Below are 21,131 nucleotides of genomic sequence, written 5' to 3'. Positions count from 1 at the left end.
TTGGAAAGTTTTTTCTTTTTATTCCTAAATATATTTATGATCTTATGTCAAATGTCGAGATATTTTGTATTTATACTTATGATTTATATCAAATGTAGAGGTATTTTACATATTTAGTAGCCTAGAGTCAAGAAATTCAAATTGCTTAACACATTTTTTTTTTTTTTAAATCAAGTCTCCCTCTGTCACCCAGGCTGGAGTGCAGTGGCATGATCTTAGCTCACTGCAGCCTCCACCTCCCAGGATCAAGTGATTCTCCTGCCTTAGCCTCCTTAGTAGATTACAGGCGTGCTCACATAGCTAATTTTTGTATTTTTAGTAGAGACAAGGTTTCACCATGTTGGCCAGGTTGGTCTCGAACTTCTGACCTCAGGTGATCCTCTTGCCTCGGCCTCCCAAAGTGCTGGGATTACAGACGAGAGCCACCACCCCCGGCCAAATTGCTTAACTATTAATGTTCTGTTAAGGTCTGGAATTGTTTTCAAAACCATAATGTGTGGCAGTTACTTGTGAAAATGTCAGACATCTTTTAAATTTTTTTAGAAAGCATTTTTGGGAGAAGATCTGAATTTGACCCTCAGCTGTCAAAATGGTTAAACTTTCTTAGTAAGAATTCTTACCTTCTTTTTTTTTTTTTTTTTTTTTTAGAGACAGGCTCTCACTGTCATCCAGGCTAGAGTCCAATGGCAAAGTCACGGCATCCTGCAGCCTTGACCTTCCAGACTCTGATGATCCCTTCACCTCAGCCTCCTGAGTAGCTGGAATTACAGGCACACACCACCACACCCAGCTCGTTTTTTTGTATTTTTTTGTAGAAACAGGGATTTGCCATGTTGCCCAGGCTGGCCTCAAACTCCTGGGCTTAAGTAATCTTGCCTTGGCCTCCCAAAGTGCTGGGATTATAGGCATGAATCATTGTTCCTGGCCAGAATTCTATTTTCTCTACTAAAGAGATACTAAAAAGATACTTTTGATGACATTCAGATATCTTCTTGATATCTTGTTGATATTGACTACAGAAAGTAAAGGGGAACAAGACTGTAAACTTCCTGCCTATTCAACATTACCAAGACAAACCTCTTTATTAATGGGAAGGGAAGCTCACGGAAGAAATTGAGCAGTGACTTACACAACAGTAACACCTAAGAACAGCCTAAATATGCTTGAAATAATGTGGGTGCCACAAAAATATTTCTAATACACTTAGGAAGTTCGGGCAGAAGGAGAAAAATAAAAACATTATAGAAGTCTTTTTAGTGTTGGGATGCAAGGAAGAAGGAAGAGTGGCAGGAATTTTATAGATACTGATTAATTATTGATGCTGGGAGAGGTCATAGATTGAAGTGTATGTGTTTAAAATTGAAGGTAATTATTATAATCAAAAGAGATACTGGAGCTTAGAAGCTGTAGGAGGAACCACTAGACTGTCAGCTCCTTGAGAGCAGGGATCCAGTCTCCTATATCTCTAGTGCCTAGAATAATGTCTGACACATGATAGGCAGTTAATAATCTTTTTAAATTAATGAATGAGTGCATAAATGAAAGGGGGAATAAATAAAGCCCACTTAACAAGAACCGTGAAATAGCATAGGCCTTCGTGTTAGAGTTAGGAAGATCAGAATAGCTTTTGTCACTTACTGTTCTATTGTGCAGGTCCTAACCATTGCAAAGACAAAAAGATATATGGTATGAATGGAGAGAAAGACAGTTAATCATCATAATTCACATGTATAATTAAATTTTAAAAATTAAGCATAAGAACTGGAAATCTTTTTTCCTTTTTTTTTTTTTGAGACTAGTCTCACTCTGTCACTCAGATTGGAGTGCACTGGTGCGATCTCAGCTCACTAAACTCAGCCTCTTGAGTAACTGTGACTACAGGTGGCCACCACCATGCCTGGCTAATTTTTTCATTTTTAGTAGAGATGGGGTTTCACCATGTGTTAGCCAGGCTGGTCTTTAACTCTGGACCTCAAGTGATCTGCCTGCTTCAGCCTCCCAAAGTATGAAAATCTTTCATGTAAAATAAATATGAATAAACCAATGTAAATAAAATTGTAACACTTTAATGAAGAATAAGAAACTTCAATAAATGAAAAATCTCGTTTCTGAGTGGGAAAATTTGAATTTTGTAAAAATCCAGGTTATCTCTAGATTAATCTGTAAGCCTTATGTAGTTCCATTCTAACCTACAATGAAAAGTTACTGAAATTCAACTTAATAATTGGTGTATAGTTTATCTGGAAGAAGAAATGCACAAGAAAAGTCAGTATTTTTGAAAAAAACAGAATGCATGTAACATGTTGAAAATTTTTATCCTTAAATATACTGATTTTATAAATACTGAAAATTAGTTAAGCTATTAGTTTTAGAAGCTAGAATATCAGAGCATGTAGAGTAGCTAGGATTACAGCTCCTAAGTAGCTGGGACTACAGGTGCATGCCACCACACCCAGCTAAGAAGAGTAGAAAGAAGGAAATAATAAAGTTAAGAACAAAATAAGCAAAGTTAAAATAACCAAAACAGGAGGAAGAGTTTTCAAGGATTTTGAAAGTTTATTATTTGAAAATACTAGTGGCTGGGCATGATGGCTCCTGTAATCCCAGCACTTTAAGAAGCCAAGGTGGGTGGATCACAAAGTCAGGAGTTCGAGATTAGCCTGACCAACATGGTGAAATCCTGTCTCTACTAAAAATACAAAAGTTAGCCAGGCATGGTGGCACATGCCTGTAATCCCAGCTACTCAGGAGACTGAGGCAGGAGAATTGCTTGAACTCAGGAGGCGGAGGTTGCAGTTTGCTGAGATCGTGCCACTGTACTCCAGCCTGGGTGACAGAGCAAGACTCCCATCTCAAAAAATAAAAAAGTAAAATATTGGACTTTCAAGAATATGATCGGGGAAAAAAAAGACGTAAACAAAATGAGACTTGGCACAGTTGCTCACACCTATAATTCTAGTGCTTTGAATGGCTGAGACAGGAGGATCACTTGAGCCCAGGAGTTCACAACCAGCTTGGGCAACATAGCAAGACGCCTGTCTCCACAGAAAATTTAAAAATTGGCCATATGTGGTGGCATGCGCCTGTAGTCTCAGCTGTTCAAGAGGCTGAGGTAGGAGAATCACTTCAGCCCAGGAATTAGAGGCTGCAGTGAACTATGACTACACCATTGTACTTTAGCCAGGGCAACAGAGTGAGACCCTGTCTCTAAAACAAACAAACAAAATCAAATGAATGAAAATTAAAACCTAAGTATAAGTACTATAGAGATTTGTAAAAGTCATAAAAGAATACTGTAAGTAACATCCATCAACAAATTTGAAAATAGAGATAAACTAGATAGTTTTCTGGAGGAATATAAACTACCAGAATTAACTCAAATAGAAATACAAAACCTGAATAATAACCATTAAAGAATTTGAAATCATAGTCAGTGGTTTTCCCTCTCTCCTCTCCTCCAACGAAAAATATTAGACTGAGACCATTTTACAAATGACTCTTATCAACTCTCAACAAATATATAATTGTTTAAAAAAGAGAGAGAATGAGGGGGAAGAAAAGAGGGAAAGAAAAACAGATGAAAGAAAAACCCAGTTATTTTATGAGACTGGTACAATATTGATACAAACACCTGATAAGAACTGTACAAACAAATAAAATTATAGACCAGTCTTATTTATGAGTGGTTGTAGAAATCCTAAATAAAATATTAGCAAATTACTCTAAGAATGGAAGAATAGTTCAACATCTGAAAAATCTATTAATGTAATCTCCACATTCATAGATAGCAGGAAAAAATCCATATGATCAGTTTTATTTTTCATTTTGTTTTGTTTTTGAGATAGGGTCTTGCTCTGTCACCCAGACTGGAGTGCAGTGGGACAATCACATTTCACTGTGGCTATAACCCTCCCAGGCTCAGGTGATCCTCCCAATTCAGCCTCCCAACTAGCGGGGACAACAGGTACATAGCACCATGCCCAGCTAAAGTTTTTTTAAAAGTATTTTTGTACAGACAGGATCTTGCTGTGTTGCCCATGCTGGTCTTAAACTCCTGGGCACAAGCAGTTATTCCACATTGGACTCCCAAAGTGCTGGTATTACAGGCGTAAGCCATCATGCCTGGCCTTATTTTTTTAGGGACAAGTTCTTGCTCTTGCCAGGCTGGAGTGTAGTGGCATGATCATAGCTCATTGCAACCTTGAAATCCTGGACTCAGGCAATCTTCCCACCTCAGCCTCCTAACTAGCCTCCAATTCAGCCTCCCAACTAGCTGGGACCGCAGGCACATATTACCATTCCTGGCTAATTTATTTTTATTTTTTTAGAGATAGGGTCTTTCTATGTTGCCCAGGCTGGTTTTGAATTCCTGGATTCATGCCATCCTCCCACCTGAACCTCCTAAGTAGCTGGGATTACAAGTACAAGTTACTGTGTCCAACCCATGTAATCATTTTAATACATATTGGAGAAGAATCCATAAAAAACTAATAACTCATAATGTTTTTCAATGGAGAAAATCTGGAAAAGAAGTAAAATTTCTAAACCTTCTAAACCACAGTAATTGTTTTCATTAAAACATTAGCAGGTAACATTTCTAATAGTGAAATTTAGAAGCGTTCTCATTAATACCAAGTATAGAATAAAGTAGGATAGAAGCATTCCCATTAAAATGAAATATGGAATCAAGTATAGAATACCCACTTTCAACATTATTATTTCAACATTGCTTTGTAGTTCCTAGCCAATGCAATTTGACAAAAATAAGAAATGAGATAAAGAATATGAAAACTTCTTTATGAATAACAAAATAAACCCTAAACAAGTTGTTTTGAACTTTTGTCAAGAAAATTATAAAACACTGATGCATGTAAAGACCTCACTATATGGCAATATATAGCATATATGTAGTGGAAAGATGTGAAGAAAAATGTGAGTTATCTCCAATTTAATCTCTGTATTTAATGTATGTCCAGTCATAATTCCAAGAAAATTTTTCATGGGTCTTGAAAAACTGATTGTAAAATTGATACAGACAGGTAAATAATCAAGAATAGTTAAGAGAGTCCTAGAAAAATATATTGCATCTGATAATAAGATTTACTACAAAATCATAATAGACAGTATGGTTTGATGCTAGGATGGACAAATAGGTCAGTGGAACATAATGGAAAGCCCAGAAACACTTTGAGATCTTAGTGTATAGGAAGGAGACCCTACAAGTCAACATTTATTTAATAATACTTAGCCTCGACTCAATGCACTATTTTAGGCCCTGGTGATAATAACAGTGAATAAAAACAAGTAATAGGCTGGGTGCAGTAGCTCATGCCTATAATCCCAGCACTTTGGGAGGATTGCTTGAGCCCAGGAGTTTCAGGCCAGCCTGGGCAACATAGTGACACCCCATTTTTACCTAAAAATAAAAAGCTGGACATGGTGGCATGAACCAGTAGTCCTAACTACTTGGGAGGCTGAGATGGGAGGATTGCTTGAACCTAGGAAGTCAAGGCTGCAGTGAGCCGTGATTGCACCACTGTACTCCAGCCTGGGTGACAGAATGAGACCCTGTCTCAAAAAAAAAAAAAAGAAATTGTTAATTTGGGTTGTGAGTACATAAATGTTTGTTACTTTATTTCCATTTTTGTACATCTAAAATATTTTAGAACAGAAAGATGAGTCGTGCTAGCTATGCTAAATATCACAATTTAGTATAAAACTGAGGTAATGAAAACATTATGCTATTTTCCTTGAAAAAGTAGATCAGTGCAACAGAATGAAGACACACACACAAAAATTAACTTCAGTTCTCATATGAATTTTTAAGCTCTTGTAAGTTTATGCAAAAAAAAGAAGTTAAATTATTTGATTTGTCATTTAAAAATATTCTAATGTTTACATATGTTTACTTTAAGAATGATTTAAGGCTACAAATGGAAGCCCAACGCATTTGTCTCTCTCTGGTTTATTCAACTCATGTGGATCAGGTTCGTGAATATATGGAAAATGAAAAAGATAAAGCTCTTTGCAGTCTTAAAGAGGAGCTTATTTCTGCTCAAGAGGAAAAGATCAAGGAACTTCAGAAAATACACCAGTTAGAGCTACAGAATATAAAAACAGAAGAAACAGGTAAAATGGTTTCTGACTTATAAGTACCATAATGCAAATAAGTGGGGGATAGAGCCCACCGTTCCATAATTTTTTCCTTGTCATAGAACCCTTAGAGGAAGATGATTTGTATATTCCAGTCCTTGATCCATTTGCTTATATAATCACTAGACATTCATTTAAGTGCTTGAGAAGGCTGAACTCACTGAGTCATTTTCCCATAGCAAGTTACAATCCATTGAGAAAGCATATATAAAATAAACAATTTCTGCAACAGAAGAATGAATAGAAAGAATGGGAGGATAAAGGAGAAACATCAAGTGCTTCCTGGCAGGATAAGCGCGGTGAGGTGGTGGACAGAGTAGTGGGGTTGGAATTTTAAGGGAGACTCTGGAATCTTTAGAATTAAGGTGTAAGGGTACACCTATTTTGGAAAATTGAGAGTTCGAGGCGTGTGAGAAAATAGCTGGAGAGATTGGCAAGAGCTTGATTAGAAATGTTTTATTCTGAAAGAAGCATGTATAAGCCTTCTGCTGTTGGTGGTAAGACCTACTGCAGTATTTTAAATAGTGAGAGTAACACAATATGATTTTATTTTGTGATGACACCACTGGGGTGAGTTGGGGAGGTGAGATTAGTGATTAGAACGCCAGTTAAGCAACTAAGGCTGTTGTTTCCATAAACAGTAAGATATTGACTAAATGTCAATGAGGATGGAAAGGAAGTTTGCTTTCAAAAGTAGAAATTCGAGAGTGGCTTAAATAATACCAAACGTTTTAATTTCAGGAGTGCTTTGGGTTTGAATTTTTTTGTTTGTTTGTTATTTTGTTTTGTTTTTGAGACGGAGTCTCACTCTGTCGCCAGGCTGGAGTGCAGTGACACAATCTGGGCTCACTGCAACTTCTGCCTCCCAGATTCAGGCAATTCTCCTGTCTCAGTCTCCCAAGTAGCTGGGACTACAGGCACACACCACCATGCCTGGCTAATTTTTGTATTTTTAGTAGAGATGGATTTTCACCATATTGATCAGGCTGGTCTCAAACTCCTGACCTCAGATGATCCACCTGCCTTGGCCTCCCAAAGTACTGGGATTACAGGCATGAGCCACCGCACCCAGCCTGAATTTAGTAAGATTTTAAGCATGTGATAGTTTTGTTGATACCCTCTTCATATAGGGTAGTGTTTTTCAAACTAGAGGCTAATTAATAGGTCAATTAATGGGTGGTGAAGTCAGTTTAGTGAGTAATGATCAACATTTTTTAAAAAGTAGAAGGAAACATTGGCGTACATAGCACTACAGTAGAAGAGTAAATATTGATTTGTGAGATTTTTATTTCAATTTTACATAGATGTATGTACTAGGTTATGATACACGATGCATTTTTGTGTTGGGTTGTAGTAAAAAGAAGTTACTGCTTTATACCATTTTGGTGATAGAAATGGAAAATCTCACAAATTTTCTGAGACAATGTTGAACAATGGAAAATAACTCAAAGAAATAAAGAATTTAAAATGATTGTTATTGCAGGGGAGCTTCTAGTTGAAACATAATAAATATGATCATAGTTCTTAAGTATGTAAATGGAATGTCTTAATGCATTGTCTGTTCTGTTAGGTGATGAAGCAAAGCCTTTACATCTGCTCATTGGAAAACTTCGAAAGGCAGTGTCTGAAGAATGTTCTTATTTTTTACAGGTAAGATGTTAAAAAGTACTTTCACGGTCAGGTGTGGTGGCTGATACCTGTAATCCCAGCATTTTGGGAGGCTGAGGTGGGCAGATCACTTGAGTTTGAGACCAGCCTGGCCAACATAGTAAAACCTGGTCTCTACCAAAAAATACAAAAATTAGTCCAGCTTGGTGGTGTGTACCTGTAGACCCAGCTATTTGGGAGACCGAGGCATTGGAATTACTTGGGCCTGGGAGGCAGAGATTGCAGTGAGTAGAGATCATGCCACTGTACTCCAACCTGGGCGACAGATTGGGACTCTGTGTCAAAAAAATAATAATAATAAATTTTTAAAATGTTTAAAAAGTTCTTTTACACAAGGAGTGCTAAATTATAAGTTGCTACTAATTTGGTGATTCAGCCTAATTTTCCTCATTATCTTACCTCAGAACTGTACTTAGAAAATATTCCTGAGTTTTTAACTTAAAATGAGCATTAAAATTTTTCCTAATAATCAGTTTGAAATGAAAGAAATTTAGTTAAATTATCTCACCCGTAGAACAGACACTAATTGTTGGTGTTACCGTAGATGAGTTACAAGAACAAGATGATGACATCCTGGGAGACTGTGTGGAGTGAGCCAAAACACTAAGATGGCACCCATCTTTCTGGGACCCAGTTTCTTTGTCTGTAAATTGGGTGATTGTTTAAGGTGTCTAAAATCAGCTCTAATGTGATAAAACTGCATCTTAAAGGCTATGCTGAAAATTTAATAAACTCAGTTATTAATTGGCAGTATAGTTTAACTTTAAACAAATCTCAAGAAATCTGAAGAAATAGCGATATTAGCCATTTGATTTTAAGTCTAGAAATTGGTGGTGGTAATTTCTAGTTGTATGAGGAACAAAGGTAAAAGTTATTTGAGAGCTTTATCAAATGATTATGGGCATGTATTGTTTTAAATGATGATAGAATTGTCTGTTGCTCAGGAGAAGAACCAGAACAATGTGTCAAATATTTTCAATTTTTGTGTATGTATATAAATGACATAAAACTATTCTCATGTGTTTGGAATCTTTTTTGTTTTTTTTTATTTGAGACAGAGAGTCTCCCTCTGTCACCCAGGCTGGAGTGCAGTGGTACGATCTCGGTTCACTGCAACCTCTGCCTCCCAGGTTCAAGCTATTCTTGTGCCTTACCTCCTGAGTAGCTGCAATGACAGACACATGCCACCACACCCAAATAATTTTTGTATTTTTAGTAGAGACGGGGTTTCACCACATTGGCCAGGCTGGTCTCAAACTCCAGACCTCAGGTGACCCACCTGCCTCGGCCTCCCAAAGTGCTGGGATTACAGGCATGAGCCACCATGCCTGGCCTCACGTGCTATGAATGTTATCTCAAGTATATGAATGTTATCTCTTGCTTGATATAATTTCTTCATAATTTATAGATTTCTTTCTGATTAGCATTTCTGAATTTTCATCTTTGTCCTGTGGTGTTTTTTCAAAGGTATTTGAGATTACAGAGATAACATCAGAAATATGATCCAAGCTAGAAAGTGATTTATTAAAGTACAAGATAAATTTTATTATTATAAGGAATCAGAAAAAATTATGGTTTTGTGCCATGAAGATTATCATTATATTCCTGTTATAAGAAAATTTCATTCCAGAGAGAGAGAGAAATTTAGACTTCTTTCTTTTGCAGATCAATAAGGGTATGGAGAGAATGTTTTCTTAATTATTTTTATGTGTCATTTTGACTGCCTTGCATCTAGGAGAATAATGGTTAATGATCTTAAGAAGCAGAAATCAAAATGTAAATTCCTTAAAATACCCAATTTTGTTGTTAACAGACGTTATGCAATGTCCTTGGTGAATATTATACTCCTACTTTAAAATATGAAGTAAATGCAGAAGAGAGAGAGAATTCTTGTGATTACACTTCTGGAAATGAAGATCCAGAATTGCAAGATTATAGAGATGAAGTTCAAGGTAATGAAAGCTTACCGTACTATTAAACAGTATTTAATCCTTTTAAATTAACTGATGATAGAACTTTACTTTTGATTGTGGTTTAATCACCCAGCCAGGTTGTTTATCATCTTAATATCTTATTCTCCTTTCAGATTCATGAAATCTTATATTTAATATACCTTTAAAATTTTTATGATGCAATAATGGTGACACGAAGATAATTGGAGCTGTCCACTATTGTCTGTTTATCCTCTATCTCTCTACTTCTATCTTTTTCTTTATCCTAATTGTTTTAACTTTTTATACCATAGATCCAAATTTTTTAAAGTTATTGTATTTATTGAATAAGTTCATATCAATGGTTTATTGCTTTAAAATGAATAAGACTAACATTGAGAAATAAGAAATATATAGTATCTTTCTTAATATAGATCTGGTATAAGCTTATTTTAACAAATATAACTTTTTTGATGTTCTTTCACAGATAAAATGTTTCCTAGCCCTGTCCATGTGTATAGATAATGAACAGAATGTGTGTAAATTAATGACTACCAAAAGAAATTAACATATTTTAATATGAAATTTTCAAGTTACCTTTGTAGCAGTATTTCACATGAATGATGAGATTTTAATTTTTAGTTACTTAATATCTGAGGTTTATTTCTTACAGGCAATTTTTTTAACTTATAAATAGGTAAATAATATTTATTGAAAAATGCAGACTTTTACTGTGGAGTGAAATTATTACAATTATTTGTTTACCATCCAGACTTTCAAGAAAATATGCACACTCTTCTCAACAAAGTAACAGAAGAATACAACAAACTCTTGGTACTTCAAGCACGATTAAGCAAGGTCTGTAAAATGGAGAATGCATTGTAATATTTGCATTTATTGTATTACCTGTTTTTTGTAAGCTGCTTTTATCAACCAAGAATTTCTAAAATAAGAGAACATGAAAAAGGAGATTAGGAAAAGTGACATATAGTTGTAGTAGATAATTTATATTGGTAAGCTGATGGAATTTCTTCAAGTTGAGTAATAACACCTTTAGAGAGTTTTTGGAATTATGTTAAGTTAAAATGTATATAATATATCAACTTGTAAACTGTATGAAACAGTTGCATTTAATTTTATGTATAACATAAAGCCATGGGCCTTCTGTTTTAGAGAAAACTGGTAATGAGTTTAGTTGCTTAGCATATAGCTAATTAGTTTCACACAATATTATATATGTCAATTTTATTTTCAAGCAATTTTTAAAAATGTCTGTAAGATAGTTACATGGCACAGTGTGATTTATTAACTAACAGTAAAACAACTTAAGGCATATATTGGCAAGGATAAGTGTAATTCTCATGTAGAAAGAAATGCAGAAAGATCTCTATATCTATTTATTTGGGGTACTTTTTGATGTTCAGTTAATATTAAAATGTTTAGGCAGATTCGAAATATTTAATTGATAGTGAAAGTTACAGTGTTGATGAGTTATGTTTTGGCTGAAATTCTTCCTCTCCATCTCTCTCCCCTGCTTTCTTTCCCTCCTGTCTCCTCTTCCCCACTCTGTTTCTGTGCAATTAAGTACAACCTTATCTAGCCTTTCCAAAAATCTATAAACCTACTCCAGTAGATTTGTATGAGTAGAATCTCTTTTGGTTTCATCTCTTATTTTCTTGTTCATTATTGATGTATGTCTTTTCAATATTCTTTACTATCATTAATTGAGTAATGGAAAAGGAGGAGGTTTATTCAGTAATCACAAATGTAAATGCCTACCTTAACTTAGATAATAAAATAAATGAGGAAGACCAAGTGAAACCTGGAGAAAACATGTCTCATCCAAAAGGGGCAGAGGCTGCCAGCTTATGTGTCTTGTTGCAATAAGTAGGAATCAGGGCCCAGTGTTGCTAGTACTTTTAATTTATCAATTTTATATAATTTTTTTTTGTTTTTGCTTTTAAAAATATTAGAAAGTATAAACCAGGCATGGTGGCACATACCTAGAATCTCAGCTGCTTGAGAGGCTGAGGTGGGAGGATCACTTGAACCTAGGAGTTTGAGGCTGCATGAGCTATGATCGTGCTACTGCACTCCAGCCTGGGCAGCAGAGTGAGACCTCATCTCTAAAAATATCACACACACACGGAAATATTAAAAAATAAACAGATTCCATTTTAAGGTTGGGAAACAGAAAGCAGCCAGACAACAACAAAAACTGTTTTGTCCCCAAAAGGGCACTTTTGTAGAATGGATTTAAAGTTAAAGCCTTTGCTTTGTAACCTCAGGTATAAACACATGCTCGGTATACTATCTTGAACTAGTTTTCTTTTTAATTTAATCTATTATTTCTCAACTGTAGTGTTTGCTGCTTTCTGATAACATTTTCTTCCCTTAGTTTTTGTAGCTTTTCAAGCCTCCATTTTGGCTTTACCTACCCTGTTTATAGTTACCAGGGATCTTATTTGACCCTCTTAGTCTGAATATTTTCATCCAGTCTCATTGTTTCTAGATCTCTATGTTTAGGTCAGTCCATCTGAGCTGCACAGTCATATATCTCATCAAATATCTCTACTCAAATATATTTTAAGTATGTCTCAATCAGCATATTGAAATTTGAGTTTATTAACTTCTGCTGCTTAAACCAGCTTCTCCTTTCATCTCAGTTAAGGTTGAGATGAGACTGAGACTGAAGTTCATCATTCAACCAAAAACTTGGGGATTGTCTTAGTCTCTTTTCACTCCTGGTCTTCTTTCGTACTGAAATACACACTGAAGGGAGTACAAAGAATATGAAAGATAAACTTATACTTTGTTCTCATTCAGTTATCTAGTCAATAATTTTTATTTTTATTTTACTTTACTTATTTATTTATTTATGTATTCTTTAGATCTGAGGACAGATTGGACAGCCAATATTTATTCTTTGCTAATTAAATGCCAGGTTGTTCTATGTATTGAAAATAAAGCAATGAAGTCACTAGACTGAACAAATTTATAAATTAATGGTATTTATGAACTAGTTTAAGGAATGTCATATACATATATACTGTTTTATATATGTATGTATACACACACACATATATAAAATAGTTTTCCATGGCAACATTTAAGTAGGTGTTTAGAAGAGAAATGTAAGTCCAGGCATGGTGGCTCACACCTGTCCCAGCACTTTAGGAGGCCAAGGCAGGGAGATCACCTGAGGTCAGGAGTTGGAGACCAGCCTGGCCAACATGGTGAAACCCCATCTCTACTAAAAAAAAAAAAAAAAAAAAAATGCAAAAAAATTAGCCAGGCATAGTGGCGCATGCCTATAATCCCAGCTACTCAGGTGGCTGACGCAGGAGAATCACTTGAACCTGGGAGGCAGAGGTTACAGTGAGCCAAGATTGTACCACTGCACTACGGCCTGAGTGACAGAGAGACTCTATCTCAAAATATATATATATAAATAAAAAGAAATGTAGATAAATAGGTTTGCTTAACAGGTAGATGAATATAGCAAACAGATAGATGTCTTTTCTGCGCAAAGGATAGTAAGTGGATATCATATTTGATCACAGTAAATTAGCTGCAATTACAGAGGCATTTCAGAGTTACTTTGAGATCAGGATCAGGACTGCAGTACATCACTGCCTAACTTTTTGGCTTCATCTTCTGATCTTCCGCCTCATTTCAGCCATACTGAAATACTTAGTTTCCCAAATGCAGCCTGATCTTTGGCACCCTGGGCTTTTTTGCATGCTGCCCTTTCTGAATAATACTGCCCATCCCCTCCTAGCCTTTTTGGTTTGTTCCTGCTTGTTCCAGTTGGTTCAAATGTTTATTTCCTCAGTGTCATCTTCTTTACCTGTCTTCCTAGGCTTAGGCCTTTCTTCATCTGTTCCCTTAGCAACAGTACAGGCCTTGCTTATCATACTTCTCTTTTTCCTTTATTTTAAATACTTGTTTACCCTTCTGTCCTTCTTCCATGTTCCTATAGCTCCTTATATACATTTGCTTTTGTATCACATTTCTTTTCATGTTATAATTATATAATTGTTTGTTCTGTTTCTTTCACTATTATTCTAAACCAGAATCAGGGAATCTTCTGTTTATTTTTTATTTCCTCCTCTTAACACAGTGTTAGCACACAGTAAAGGCTTAGTAAATGTTTGCTGAATGAGTTAGAAAGGTTGGACTGGAAACTTAATAATTTACCTGATGATCTTTATTTTCTCTGGGAAGTAGGAGGCAAGATCCTCTGTTGAAATGTACTCATGGGGTAGGAGTTGGGTAGAGGATTGATAAGAGTAGTGAATAGTTAAAACAGCTTTCTTAGCAAATAACTGGTTTTTTTTTTTTGCTCACCTGCTTCTATAGTATCCTTTGTTCATCTGGTCTAGAAAGTCCAAACTGTTTCCCCTTGCTTTTAAAGTCTTCTGTAATTTGGATTGTTTAACTAGCTTTATTTACCCCTCCTTATCCAAATTAAACCCTTCTCAAGAAGATCATTGTGAATTATGCCATAGGTCATTCTTTCACAAATAGTCTTACTCTTTCTTTCTTGTAGCCTTCCCAAATCACTGCCAAAAATATATGAGGCCTAAATCAAAATGGACTTCCATAATTATTTAGATCCACATCAGTCTTCTGTGTCATTGTTGTTATAGTCAAATTTTATAGTTTAGCCCTTCTCTAATGTTTATTTTCCCAACTGATTGATGTGCGGGCAGATATATATATATATATTTTTTTATTTTTTTTAATAGATTTTATATTTTTACTCTTGTCACAGTGCTGGTCACATTGATTATTAAGTATTTGATGAATGAATAAATGAGTACACATAGATATCTGACATATTGCTGCTTAGTTTGTTTATTTTATTTTATTTTATTTTGAGACAGAGTTTTGCTCTGTCTCCCAGACTGGAATGTGGTGGCACAATCTTGGCTCACTGCAACCTCCTCTTCCCAGGTTCAAGCAGTTCACCTGTCTCAGCCTCCCGAGTAGCTGGGATTACAGGCATGCACCACCACGCTGGGCTAATTTTTATATTTTTAGTAGAGATGGGGTTTCACCATGTTGGCCAACCTGGTCTCGAACTCCTGACCTCAGGTGATCCACCCACCTCAGCCTCTCAAAGTGCTGGGATTACAGGCTTGCTGCTTAGTTTTAATAGTTAAGGAAATAAGCCGAGATTTATCTGTTGTCATTGTTTTCTTTTCTTTTGTTTACTGTACAGAGCAGTATACCATTTGTCAGTTACCTGGTTGTACATAGGATATCTCTAGAGATAAATAAACTGTATTCATCAAGTATTGATAATATATTATGTATGAATGGAAATTTCAAAGACCAAGTTATATTATAAATGTTGTTATCAGCTTTCTACCAAAATTCTCAGAAGCACTTGTTTTTGTAGTAAAATAAACTTCCTTTTAGATACCAAAGAACATTACTAATATAATTTCAGTGCTGTGAAAGGAATGGAATATGAATTACTGTTACAAAAGAGAACAGGGAATAACTTAGAAGGGAAAACCCTTGTATCAGAGTGTCACAGTTTTGGGTGGTTTTTAAAAAGCATCTTAAATGCAGAGTTGCTTTAATACAGTTTTGAAATTGCTTTTATTCTGTGGTTTTCAATAGATTTGGGGACAGCAAACAGATGGTATGAAACTTGAATTCGGAGAAGAAAACCTTCCAAAAGAGGAAACAGAGTTTTTATCAATCCATTCTCAGATGACCAATTTGGAAGACATTGGTAAATTTTGATCATATACCACAGTGTGGTGTTTTTATACCAAATATTCAGTAATTTGCTTTTTTACTTTAAAATTTGAGCTAATGTAGTGACGTTGGGCCTTTCACTGTTGCCTCTCTGATGTCAATTTTTTCATCCTTGAAAGATTGGACTACTTATATTTTTGGTCCTTTCCCACTTCTTAAGTTCTATGATTCTAAATTGTTTTAAATTTTAAAGATATAAAATTGTTGAATTTAGGAGTACTACAGAAGGAGGAGCAAAAAGAAGATCTTGAATTGTACTATTTGTTTTCTTGTTTTTATCAGAATGAGTTTAAATTGAAACCAAAGTTATTACCACTAAAAACATACTTTTTCAAAAAAGAATTAATATTTCTGCACACACAGTGATTGTGGTATTTCACTAAGAAACTTACTTGAAATGTGCATTTTTGTCTCTTTATATAACATAGATGTCAGTCATAAAAGCCAGTTATCTTCTCTGCAAGATCTTGAAAAAACTAAACGACTTGAAGAACAAGTTCAAGAATTAGAAAGCCTAGTATCCTCTTTGCAGCAACAATTGAAAGAAACTGAACAAAACTATAAGGCAGAGATCCACTGTTTACAGAAGAAGCTTCAAGCTGTTAGTGAGTCCACAGTTCCGCCAAGGTATTCATCTGCATATAGCTTCATTCAACAGTATTTGTAGCTTTGTAACAATTATACTATCATCCAGAATAGTTATTTTTAAAAAAATATAACTTAAGCAAAGTTCCTTGAAAAAGATAGGATGTAGCATTTTTAAGAAAGAAGAGCAGGAGATCATTCTATATCTTTGAAATGCATGAAATAAATATTGATGTAAACCAAAGACATTTTATTATAGGAATTTTACTTACATTTATACTTTAATAAAGATGTTGATTGTTACTAATCTGCTTAATTAAATCAGGCAATGTGCATGTATTTGCAGTTTATTCTGTGCCTAATCTTTGCTACTTTGATATGGTGAATACTTAAGGAATATAAGATAATGATCATTCCAGTTATGGCAGAATTTCCTCCACTTTGTTGTCTCATGTTCAAATTCACTACATCCAAAGTAGAACTTTGGATCTTTTAAAAATCTGTTCCTTCTGCAGCTATATCCATCTGTCTTTACTCCTCTTTCTCTTCTACCTCTCTTTTAGTCTATCAAGAAATTCTCTTTTCTCTACCTTCAAAAATATATCCAAACTGTACCACTCCTCACAACCATGGTCTCTGCCATCCTTTTGTCTCACCTGGATTACCCTAACTCCTCCCTAAAGTCTGTTCTCAACACAGTTAAAACAGGTGCCAGAATCTTGCTTTTAAAATTTAAAATTGATTATATTATTCCAGTGCTCTTCCTTCCTACATGATGAGTACCCATTAATTTTCTGACTTTTGATCTCCTACTTACTTGTCTGTCACTGTTGTAAACCACACCAGTATCTTGGGGTCCTCTAACAAGCATTATCATTATGCTTCTGCTTGAGGAACTTCTCATTGGCTATTCCTTCTACCTAGAATGGTCTTCCTCCAGATATATGCCTAGCCAACACCCTCACCTCCTTTGGATGGTTACTCAAGTTTCATGTTCTCATGAAGCTTTTCTTAATCACCCTGTGTAAATTAAAATTGTCTGCTAGAACACTGATTCCTAGTTCCCTACTTTGCTTTTTCTAAATTACTTAATATTGTCTATTTTTATATACGTACATAATATATACAGTTTATATAATATATATTATATATATATATAACCAGGCCCGGCATGGTGGCTTATGCCTGTAATCCCAACATTTTGGGAGGCTGTGGCAGGCAGATTACCTGAGGTCAAGAGTTTGAGACCAGTTTGGCCAACATGGCGAAACCTCATCTCTAATAAAAATACAAAAATTAGCTGGACATAGTGTTGTGCACCTGTAATCCCAGCTACTCGGGAGGCTGAGGCATGAGAATCCCTTGAACTTAGGAAGCAGAGGTTGTAGTGAGCTGAATTCACACCATTGCACTCCAGCCTGGGCGACAGAGCAAGACTCCATTTCAAAAAAAAAAAAAATGTGTGTGTGTGTGTATATATATATATATGTATATGTCCACATATATGTTAATTTGGAGGAGTAGATTCCTTTTTATTTTGTTATTGTTTGTCTCTGGTAAAGGACTTTAAGCTTTATACGGGTGGGGCTCTTTTTCCATTTAGATCATTGGTATATCCCAAACACCTAAGATAATCTCCTTGCACATAATACGTACTCAATGTTTAATGAATGAACAGTTTATAATTTAGTTGAGAAGTATGCTGTAATATATAACTAGCTCTATAAAACCCTCAGATTTATTCTAACTTCGGCTGGCTCTGCTATTCTAGCACTGATGTCTTCATAGGCACTTGCTATTAAAATGTCAACACAGTTTTTTTTTTGGATAGTGGACGAAATATTCAATGTCTACTTGTTTGGAACTAGTTGTTACTCTCTTTTATTTGGAGCCTACATATGAGCTTTGGAATTGTTTGCTTGTACTGGGTACAGCCTTATAAAGCTTCCATTTTCTTTGAGATTGGTGGTTTTTAAACGTGACCATACATCAGAAATAGTGGAGGTTTTTGAACTTTAATATAATTTTTTAATACTTACAATGAAAGATCACTGGATTATAATTTGGAGAGTCATACTCAATAGCTTGGAGATGAAACTTGGAAATTTGTGTTTTTAACAATGTAATTCTAAGGCATGGAGCCCATAGATTGATATTTGGAAACCACCCCTTTCTGATATGAAATAAAATAGGTAAATAGGAAGAACTTTCTAATAACCAGTCACTATTTCAAAGTACTCTTCCTTTAATTAGTGATGCTTCCTCTCCAAAGCGTGAAGAAAAGAGAGGCTTCTGGAAATGTAGGCTTACATTTTTATTCCTGCATTTGGGCTTCTGCCAGCTCACCACCCTCTCTCGGAGTTTCTGTAATACTCTGTGGAAATGTGTTGACATTGCCTTTGAACCAAAATCATTTGTTTGCTCCCTGCACCCCTACCAAAAAGAGTAACGATCCTCATTCTTACTCATAGTAATAAGTGAAAATTATTTTTGTAAATAGTATTACATATTTTGGACACAACTGTAACTCATTTTGACTAGAGTATACTGTTCTCTGTGGATAGGATTGAAATAGTTTGAGAAAAATAGTTGAGTCATTCTTTTAACAAATATTTGGTGACTTCATACTAGAAACCTCCAAGAGAAACACTCGGAAAGAGGTTGGAAAGATCATGGATTTTAGTCAGACAGATCTGCATTTGACCCTGATTTGACCTTTTACTGGCTATATGATCTTGGACGGATTATTTAAACATCTCTAAATAATAATAGGGATAATAATAATTACCTTTAAGATTGTGAGGATGTGCAGTGGCTCACACCTGTAATCCCAGCACCTTGGGAGGCTGAGGCAGGTGAATCACCTGAGGTTGGTCAGGCTGACAAGCATGGGGAAACCCCATCTTTACTGAAAATACAAAATTAGTCAGTTGTGGTGGCGTATGCCTGTAATCCCAGCTACTTGGGAGGCTGAGGCAGGAGAATTGCTTGAACCTGGGAGGTGGAGGTTGCAGTGAGCCAAGATTTTCCAGACTGGGCAACGAGAGTGAAATTCCGTCTCAAAAAAAAATTGTGAGGATTAAATGAAACAGTGATTGAGAAGAGCCTTAGCTAGATACCCTAGAGATAGAATTAGATGTTTATGTAAAATGGCTGTTTCCTTCCAGGGCTGCAGTATAATCATTGAAATAATAATTATTGCAAAATAATTTTTTGAAGGTAATGGTTGGGGATACAACATAGTGATATAACTAAAATGCTGGAATTTAAACCCATGTCTTTGTGGCATTTTTCACTGCACATCTGTAATACTGCCTATTAGAGTAATAACAGCAAAATGGAGATGAAGGATGAATATTAAGACATTGCAACAGAAGGAATGTTGGCAACAAAGCAGAGGGGGAAAAAAAACAAAAATAACTGTGTTGCTTGAGCCTAGGGAATATGGAAAATGAAAATACATCATATAAATAGGAAAATCAATAGGGGTTGGGGATAATAGGAGCTTAATTGCAAGAGGGGAACAATGAATTCAGTCTACACCAGTCTATTTTTTTTCAGTTTGGAGTAAACACCTGCAAATACTGTAAAGCTTAAAGAATGAAGTCATTGTGGACTAAGTAGTACTTTTTGGAATTTAGATCATAATGGCTGGATAGATAATCAGGAGGACTTTCTAGGCTGTGAAAATAAGATCCAAGACATAAAACCAAGGATCAGAGGAGTATATACAAGGTACAGTGAGGAAAACAGAGACAAAATAATAAGAAAAACAGAAGAAGCAGGAAAGGGCAGAGAAGAAAGACAAGGGAACGAGTTTTTAGAAGCATAGGGTGGTCATAGAACATGAGAAGGCAATTCACAGCAGGAAAAACCTAAATGGCCAATAGCATTGGAAAGAAAGTGTCTTCTTAAAAATAAAGACGTGTGTTCTAGCAAAGTTTTACAATTGTTATGACCCCCAATTGCTGAAGTTTTGAGAAAATACTTAAATGATACTATTATGAGAATTAAATTAATATAACTTTTTGGAATATGGCCCTGTATTAAAACATTAAACTTAACAGTTACTTATAAGATTTTATCATACAGAAACATCCATGGAAGTGTACCAAGAGAGGTTTCTAAAGATCTATATTATAGCATTGTTTGTAATGATGAACAGTTGGAAGCAATCAAATGGTCATCATTAGGGATTTAGCTATATGAGTTATGAAATGGGATGATGACAACTTTTATCTGGCCAGTTTTGGGCAGAATTTAGGGTAGAAAAGAAAAGAAGAAAGAAGGGTGTGTAGACAAGAGGAGGATCAAACTAAGAAGGCAGCATAGTTGCACATAAAAATAGGTGTGGAAAATTGTATTTGCCAGAAATGAAAATTATAATTTGCTCCTTTTATCTTTTTCCCATGGTTCCTAAGTACTGATCTTACCTTAGTTTTTATGACCCAAGCTAACATTTTAAGAAAAAAAAAATTTTTAATAGTGAATGCATGTAAAAACTACACAGTATAGATGTGAATACCAAAAGATAAAACAAAAGAGTCCAAAAGTGAGTACTTGTAAATTAAGATTCTTCTCTTTACCGTCACTCATGAGTTCCACTAGAGGTAAACATTGTTACTTTTGATGTGCATACATAGGAAGAAAATCAAACTTTTTGTATGTAAATGTACATATATATGTTAAAAGAAGTTTCTCATATAAGTGAGATTTTACAAACTTTTTAAAAGTCAGTAATGTATCTTAGATAACTTTTAAAAAATGTTTTTACTGGCCAATCACAGTGGCTTATGCCTGTAATCCCAGCACATTTGGAGGCTGAGATGGGAGGATTACTTGAGGCCAGGAGTTCAAGAAGTTCAAGAACAACCTGTGTAACATAGTAAGACTCCATCTCCACAAAAAAAAGAGTCCGTACATATAAATAGTTTCATATCATACATTTGTAGTGTAAAATGACATAAAATTCAGTCGATGAGCTGTTAAAATACTCTGTTATTCAATTGTGTTCTTTTA

At 35.2% G+C, this 21,131-nt stretch overlaps 1 protein-coding gene across 10 annotated transcripts in view; it reads left to right on the top strand.

Moving 5' to 3' along the window:
• The window catches only part of AKAP9 (A-kinase anchoring protein 9), a 164,536-nt gene that overhangs the window by 54,363 nt on the left and 89,042 nt on the right, over positions 1 to 21,131 (top strand). For all 10 annotated transcript variants that reach the window (XM_012450841.3, XM_012450835.3, XM_012450840.3 and 7 more), the window contains 6 exons: positions 5,916 to 6,129; positions 7,724 to 7,803; positions 9,635 to 9,773; positions 10,525 to 10,610; positions 15,387 to 15,501; positions 15,956 to 16,154. In XM_012450841.3, the coding sequence (XP_012306264.2) occupies positions 5,916 to 6,129; positions 7,724 to 7,803; positions 9,635 to 9,773; positions 10,525 to 10,610; positions 15,387 to 15,501; positions 15,956 to 16,154 (833 nt within the window). The remainder of the gene's footprint in view (positions 1 to 5,915; positions 6,130 to 7,723; positions 7,804 to 9,634; positions 9,774 to 10,524; positions 10,611 to 15,386; positions 15,502 to 15,955; positions 16,155 to 21,131) is intronic.

Source organism: Aotus nancymaae, unplaced genomic scaffold (genome assembly GCF_030222135.1).
Source record: "Aotus nancymaae isolate 86718 unplaced genomic scaffold, 86718_ANA_hifiasm-v0.15.2.pri h1tg000025l, whole genome shotgun sequence".
Lineage (NCBI taxonomy): Eukaryota > Metazoa > Chordata > Mammalia > Primates > Aotidae > Aotus > Aotus nancymaae.
The sequence above is the reverse complement of the archived record's forward strand: the minus strand, read 5'-3'. Positions and strand labels throughout refer to the sequence as shown.